Raw genomic sequence first — 8,395 nt, 5'->3', positions numbered from 1 at the left:
GTGGAACTTCCAACATGGAAATTCCCACAATACTCCAATTGATAAATGGTCAAAGGATAAAAATAGACAGTTTTCAGAAGAAATCAAAGCTATCAAGAGAATCATATAAAAACGCTCTTAATAACTAATAATTATAGAAATGTAAATTGAAATAACTCTGAGGTACTACCTTATGCCCATTAGATTCTCTAACGTGACTTAAAAGGAAAATGACAAAAACTGTAGAGCATTTGGGAAAATAAGTAAACTAATAACATTGTTAGTAGAGCTTTGAATTAGTCCAATCATTCTGGTAACAATTTGGAAGTATGCACAATAGGCTATAAAACTTTGACCTTTGACCCAGCAATACCACTACTAGGTCTGTATCCCAAAGATATCAAATAAAAGGGAAAAGCACCTATTTGTACAAAAATATTTATAGCAGATTTTTTTTGTGGTGTAAAAGAATTTTAAATTGAGGGGATACGCTTTTTTCCCTCTCTCTTTCTGTCGTCGCTGCCCGTAGAGGGGCGGCTATCTCTTCGCCGGCGCCATGCCTGCCCTCAGACCCCTCGTGAAGCCTAAAATAGTCAAGAAGAGGACCAAGAAGTTCATCCGGCACCAGTCCGACAGGTATGTCAAGATCAACAGATACTGGAGTAAACCAAAGGGCATTGACAACAGGGTGCGAAGACGATTCAAGGGCCAGATCTTGATGCCCAATATTGGTTATGGAAGCAATAAGAAGACAAAACACATGCTACCGAGCGGATTCAGGAAGTTTTTAGTGCACAACGTCAAGGAGCTGGAGGTGCTCCTGATGTGCAACAAATCTTACTCTGCTGAGATCGCTCACAATGTATCCTCTAAGAATCGGAAAGTTATTGTTGAGAGAGCCGCTCAGCTCGCCATCAAGATCACCAATCCAAATGCTAGACTGAGGAGTGAAGAAAATGAGTAAAGAGCTTTGCAGATTTTTATTTGTGTTAAATAAATCCTGGAAATACTAAAAAAAAAATTGAGGGGATAATCATCATTGGGGAGTGTCTGAACAAATTGTGGTAGATTATTGTGATGGAATACTTGTACTCTAAGAAATGATGAGGAGGATGGGTTCAGAAAAAAGAAGACTTATATGAACTAATTCAGAGTAAATTGAAAAGAACCATTAGAACATTGTACACAATAAGAGCAATATTGTTACAAGGATCAGCTATGAAAGAAACATCTACTCTGATTAATGCAATGATCCATGACAATTCCAAAGGACTCGGTAAAAAATGCTATTCACTTTCAGAGAGCGAATTGATGAACTCTTGAGAACAGATGAAAGCATTGTTTTCACTTTTAATTTTTCTAGATTTTTTTTGGTAACATGGATAATAAAGAAATACATTTTGCATGACCTCATATGAATAATGTATATCATATTTTTTGACTTCTCAATGGGTTGGGGAAAGGCTAGAGGAAGGGAGAGACTTTGGAACTCAGAATTTAAAAATGAACATTAAAAAATAAAATAAACATGAAATCATCAGGCTTTCTGAATATCATCAATGAAATCCAGGAGACAGAGATGGAAAAGGAAATAAATAAAAATAAGTGTAAGATGCAAAATATAGATATGGGGATTGTATGGTGGATCCTAGGGAACTATGTGCATAATCTGCTAGGACTGGATTCAGGCAGCCCAGAATTCAAATCTAGCTTCGGACACTAGATGTATGACCTTGGGCAAGTAAATCAACCTCTGCTTGCCTCATTTTCTTCAACTGTAAAATGAGGATAATGATAGCACCTCCCTCCCTCCCTCCCAGGGTTTTTGTGAAAATAAAATGAGATACTGTTTATAAACTATGTAACAGTGCCTGGACATAGTTGGAACTACATAAATGCTACTTATTACGGTTGTTGCTATTGTTATGAGAGAGGTGGTTTGAACCAAAGGCTCCAAAGCTGGTTCTTTTATCCATTACTTTGTGATGTCTTTCATTTTATTTCTTTTTTAATTCTTTTGATTTTAATCACATAGGGAGCTCCCAGGGAGGGATTATCTCTTCAACTCTTAGAGAGTTAATTGATTAGGGCAATGATAGTTAAGTGACTTGCCCAGTAGGTGTTAGAGATGGGACTTGAACCTAGGTCTCTATATCCAATATAGCAAGATGGCTCTTAATTTAATCTTTAACCACAACAAACCAACATTAGAAAAATTTGTGTGTGCATTCAAGGACATAAAAACTCATACACATATACTATTGATTCTAAAGTCAAATTTGAATGCTATACTGTTTATTACTTATTTCATGTCATCCAAGCCATTCCGTTCTTTTCTTTAATAGATTTAATCAAGAGTTGATTGGTTAGTATATTTTTAAACACACACACACACACACATACACACACCCTTTTATTCTAAGAGAGTAATCACCTATTGTACCTTAAAAGCTATAGTCCTATCTACCAGCTTCAGTGAATCATAAATCCCAAAGCACACACTACCCCCCACGGATTAGTTGGTGGGCAAAAGGTTTAAAAGTCTTTTGTGATGTCTGATTTCACAATTACCACTACAACTGCCACTATCCTTTCTATCTCCCGATTATTGACACCAGTGTGTTCCCACAGAAAGGAAGAGAATAATCTCCTTTTGCTATCTGCAGAAAGCAACTCTTTGGACATGTATTAGGAAAACATGAGCTCTGTGTGTATGATAAATATGTATGTCGCGTTTCTCCTTTCCCACTGCTTTTCATCCAGGAGCAGCTGGGAACCAAGCAATAAATACTATTTATTTATTTTAATAGTATGCTTAGTGGAAGTATTACCAATATTTCCTAAGCTTAAAAACATCCCCAAATGTATTTTACTGTTAGGCTCAGCATTTTCATAGTAATTTACAACTTAAAAAGGGCAAACTCTATTACTCTGCGTCAAGCCAACAACTGGGTAAGTGCTGAATGTTACCATATGAAGTATGACTAAATTTATTGCTGCAGTCATTAGTACATATTGATTTTGTTTATAACCACCCAAAGGGAATACTAAACCTATTATGTTTGTGCTGTGCTCTCCCTCTCTGATAGGAACCAGGCTTGGCACTGCCAAGTTTCAAACTACATCCTATTAGTTCAGCTTCTCCAGAGATCAATGCTATTTCTTTTCTTTGGGTTGTCATTATCACTGCTAGTCAGTGACATGAATTACAAAGTTTCAGGTTGGGTCTTCCAATGTTGCAAAAGCAATACCTTTCAGAAAGGGTAGAAGGAGACATATAAAAGAAAAACAGAACAAAACAAAAGAAATAAGAAAGTAGAAGCTGTCATGATGCCCTCTCTGGCTTTTACTAAAGCTGCTAAAAACCAGAGTATCATGGCAACTTCTCTCTCATTTTTTCCTTCCCCTCTTTAGCCACTTTTTCAGTATCCCATATACATAGGCTGCTTCATTTGGTGCCTTGGAAGCATTGTCCTCAAGAAACATAATTGCCATTAAGCTTCACATGTGTACTCTGTGGCTTCCACAAAGTAACAGGTTGGGTAGTTTATAGGCAAAGAAATTGAGTCATTGCTAATTAACCTTAAACTTACCATTTATCGTTTTAGCTTTAAACTAGGCCATCGGACTTGGGAGCCATTGCTTACACTATTAATTAATCAACATTCATTTATTAAATCCTTGTGATATTCCAGACACTATACTAATCACGGGAAATTTTTCTTAAATGAAACAGTCCTTGTTCTCAATGAACTCACATTACTCTCTCCATGAAAGAGTAACTATTTAAAATCGTAACTTACAGGTGAGTTGATGATCTGTATTGCTCTAACATGTCATCATGCAAAACAATCAAAAGCTCTTCCCCCAAAAAATTACTAAGGTCATAATTTGCATATATGTGTATACAAAATAGAAATGTGTGGCAGAAATGGACAATTCTGACCCCAATGTTGTATATTAAATGCCTCCTTGAAGCAGTTTATGCAGTATCAGCGTTATGACAAAAGTTGAAAGGGTCAATACATGGAGGATGTATCTTTCTATCTCTAGTCTGAAGAAGATAGCATAAGGTCTGTTAGAACTTGGGGAGCACATACAGCCTACACCCTAGGACAGGGAAAAAGTGAAAGGTATTTATTTGGCTAACCCAGCTACTAGTAGGGGGCTCATGCATTTATGTGGAGTGGGAAGGGTCGTGAATCCACCTGAAAGACCCCTTTGTGTGTCAGCAGGGTACATTATAGGCTTGATTAACCAAAGAGCTAAAATGTGCTGATTTGCTCAAGGTCTATTGATCCCTGGATCTCCTCATGTTGAAAGAGTGGGGCATTCCCCTAGGAAGAAACAGCAGCCACAGTAGCAGATGACAGTTTCACTGCACAGCAGCAGCTTTGCAAAGCAGCAGAGTACATTGGTAGAGGCTTGGGTGTCAAAGGATGACAGCTGAATTGGCAATAATAATAAGGGAATCCCGGATCCATGCCGAGGGAGATATTGTTTCACTGAGAAACAGAGAAGTATGTCAGTTGCCACGAGATAGAGTCATGAGAATTCACACTGGAGAAGTGTTCCAACTATGACACCTCGGAGCATGAGTTTCCCAGGAATTTATTTCTTTCTCTACCAACTCAGGAGTCTGAGAGATTTTATCCACTTATGGTTTGGATATGGAGGAGAGGAAGATCTGAGAGGGATTCTATTGCTTGATTTTCTCTGTTATTTTCTTGGTTAATATATTCTAATTAAATGTTTTGCATCATGACCAATTCCATAAAGTATGTATTTGATGTTCCACTGTAGCATGAAGGTGACCTAGGGTTCTTGTTCTCATCAGCTGTCTATGCCAGCAGCATATAAACTCTGGAAATGTCTACTATGCTGTTTTAACAAGCCGGCTAGCGGCTGTTGTGGGGATGAAAGACCAACACAAGCCCAACAACAAGAATGCTACCAGCAAGCTGCAAAAGCACAGGTTCTTTTGATCTGCTTTAGTAAGGAAAGCAATGTTAAGGGGTCGACAAGCTTACTTTAATTCAGCATACAAATACCATTCACTTAGTTTAGGGGAGAAAGCCAGCACCCTGAACTTCAGAGCAAAATACAAACAGATTGCGAACATCAACAGACAGACCTTGTCTGATTCAAATCCCAATTCATAGTTACCAGAATTTAACAAAGTCCCAACATCCGGGGTTTACGAGCTGGAGGGCTCTTAGCTACAGCTGCCCAGAGTCTCCTCATCAGGGTACCAGCACAAGTGAGAGCCCTGCACAAATGGCTCTGTCTTGTCTTCTTATATTGTTTCAGACATCACCAAGAGTCATCTGAGGCACCAGAACCTAAGCTCCTGTGCTTGGCTCTGGTTTTAGCCCCTCCCCTTAGGACCCTGGGAGCTTCATACCCACATCGGCTTAGCACTTGGTAAGACTCAATGAAATACACTGAATTACTCAAAGGAAACAAAAGCCAAACTCTTCAAGGGCACTTGGTTGAACTAAGTACTAAGAGCCTATTTTGCTTAGTCTGGCAAATTTTCTATGTATGCTTTCTGAGGACCAGCCTAGCGAAGTCTAGATAGTATCATAATTGATAGTTTGACTGTGGAAACCTTTTAAGCAAAATTTTTTTAAAGGTTAAATGAATAAATAAGTATAAAATGACCTTTAGTCCTATGCAGCCTTTTTCTCCTCAAGTGGTGATTGTCCAGTAGCATAATGAAAAAAGAGGGGTTGGGAGGGCAAAGGGTACTAATAATCATACACTTTTTAGCTTGCCTTGAACATGAGCTTAGCTTTTAATACTCAATATATAAGATCATGGTCCAATGACCAAAATGTACATAAACTCCTGAAGTAACTGAACTACATTGATGTTGACGTTCTAATGATGTGGGAAACCAGAGGTGAAAAAGCGTTTATTAAATTAAATTACTTCATTCCTTTCCATTCCAGTCCTGGAACTCAAACACTGAAAGTGGTCTCTGCCCTTGCTCTCCCCCTCTGATTGTATGAATCCTTCCTGGAACCAAGCCAGTCACTATGATACTTCTCCAGGATGAATTCTAAACCTCCTCTATCTTGCCCTTAGCCTAGATAGCTTTGTCCTCCCTCCCCTACCTCTTTCTGGCTTCCTTTTTATATACATAACATAAAGGTGGATGAGGTATTCAAGAAAGTCTAGTGCCTTTGGTATGACGGCTCACGGAGCCCTTTTCAGGTCTACTCATCTACCTTTGGTATCCACCTGCCTCCCAACTCACACCCGTGGATCCAAGAAGCTACAGTATGCATAGCAGCCACATCTCAGTAAAACCAACTTGGCAAACAGGCTAAACCAGGTTGAGGCTCACCAACAGGCCTCAAACCCATTGATGAATAAGCAGGGCATCTAGGTGGCAGAATGGATAGAGTGCCAGCCCTGCAGTAAGGAATTCCTTAAATTCCTAGCTAGTGTCAGATACTTACTAGCTGTGTGATCCTAGGAAAATCACTTAACCTTGTTTGTCTCAGTTTCATCTGTAAAATGAGCTAGAGAAGGAAATAACAAACCACTCCAGTATTGTTGCCAAGAAAACCCCAAACGGGGTCACAAAGAATAGGATAGAAATAAATAATAATAATAATAGAACTGAAAAAAAAAACACCTATCCTAGTGGAATGGGCAGATGAGAACAATTTATTCCAACAGCTATGAAAGTGGGTGAGGCAAGAGCTGTGGAACACTTAGAGCTTGCTCAAAGAGCAAAGGTCAAAGGTCGTCCACTGTATCCCAGGCCACTGCAGGTCATCTTGACTTTTCTTGTTAGTTTTGCCATTAGACTTTGATGACACCGGAAGAGAGAGTGAGGTTGATGACTTGCTACCACTCTGCCTCCATTAAATCCAATTCATACACAAGTCAGGACATCACCTGTGATGTCATTTGTCATCTTTGAAAATGAAAGATGAACAACACTTTAGAAAGAAAGATCCATGGGGACAGGGACTGTATTTTTTTTTAAATTTTATTTCAATTTCCAGTAGTTATCACAGTGCCTAGCACATAGTAAGTGTTTAAAAAGGCTGGTTGATTAACTGAATAATTCTGAGTAAGGTGCTGGGATGCGTTTGTGATAGAAAAACAAACAAGACAGACCCTGTCTTCAAGAAGCTTACATTTTCATAAAGGAAGACCCCACATGAAGGGGAAATGTTTAGTTTGGGGATGTCAGAGTGTATGGTGATTGCAGTAATAGAGTTGACATGTCCCTTCCATTAAAGAGGATTGATTTAATTATTTATTCTCAGAGCTACATTTGGAAAGGGGCATAAAGAAAGGGTACCATTGCAGAAATGTGGGACTGGGATGTGGGATGGTAGGCTTAACACTGAATGAAATGCTTACTCATCAGAGTTTAGAATTATAGGGAAGGTATGTTGAGTCCCAATGAGGGCTTGAGTCTTCATAACAGGCAGCACAGTATGGAGATGGCCAAGAAGTTATAGCAACAAAGAAAAAAATGAATCACAAATCCTCCTTGAAGAATCAGACATAGGAGATGTCAGAGTTGATCATGTTATGGATGCAATGGCAAAAGCAGCAGTATCAGCATTAGCCTTGTATTGCTAACGGCTTACTGAACATTGTGAACTGACTTTCCCACAGATGTCTCAAAATCAACGTGTCTAAAACAAAGATCATTATTTTTTTCCCCAAACTTGATACCAAAATTCCCTACTCTGTTAAGTTGTACCACCTTAAGTTAAGTTCTAGTTACCCAGCCCTGACACTTCAGTAGCATCTACTACTACTTATTCTCACTCCATGTATCTATTCAGTTGCCAAATCTTGCCACTGTTGCCTCCATCCCCTCTTTTGCATTCATACAACTACCACCCAACCTCAGGTCCTCATCACCTCTCACTTAGATAATTACAACTATCATTTAATTGTTTTTTTTTTTCTGAATCAAGCCTTTCCTTATTGCAACCTATCCTTCACCCACCATGAAAATGATTTTCTTTTTTTTAATATCATTATTTATTTATTTAATATTTTTAGTTTTCAGCATTGATTTCCACAAGATTTTGAATTACAAATTTTCTCCCCATTTCTACCCTCCCCCCCACTCCAAGATGGCATATATTCTGATTGCCCCATTCCCCAGTCAGCCCTCCCTTCTGGCACCCCACTCCCCCACATCCCCTTTTCCCTTACTTTCTTTTGGGCAAGATAGATTTCTATGCCCCATTGCCTGTATATCTTATTTCCCGGTTTCATACAAAAACAACCTTTTTTTGAACATCTGCTTTTAAAACTTTGAGTTCCAAATTCTTTCCCCTCTTTCCTCCCCACCCACCCTCTCTAACAAGGCTCACAATGCAACATACGCCACATGTGTATCATTATGTAAGACCCTTCCACCAATACTCAT

At 38.9% G+C, this 8,395-nt stretch overlaps 1 protein-coding gene across 1 annotated transcript; it reads left to right on the top strand.

The window, feature by feature from the left end:
* The first annotated feature begins 514 nt into the window (after positions 1–514).
* Positions 515–981, top strand: LOC118854239 (60S ribosomal protein L32-like). The gene has a single exon (XM_036764587.1). The coding sequence runs from the start codon at positions 536–538 to the stop codon at positions 941–943; it is 408 nt and encodes a 135-aa protein (XP_036620482.1). The 5' UTR covers positions 515–535; the 3' UTR covers positions 944–981.
* Positions 982–8,395: the final 7,414 nt, after the last annotated feature.

The sequence above is a fragment of the Trichosurus vulpecula genome, chromosome 6 (assembly GCF_011100635.1).
Source record: "Trichosurus vulpecula isolate mTriVul1 chromosome 6, mTriVul1.pri, whole genome shotgun sequence".
Lineage (NCBI taxonomy): Eukaryota > Metazoa > Chordata > Mammalia > Diprotodontia > Phalangeridae > Trichosurus > Trichosurus vulpecula.
Note: the sequence above shows the minus strand (reverse complement) of the source record. Positions and strands in the feature narration are given on the sequence as shown.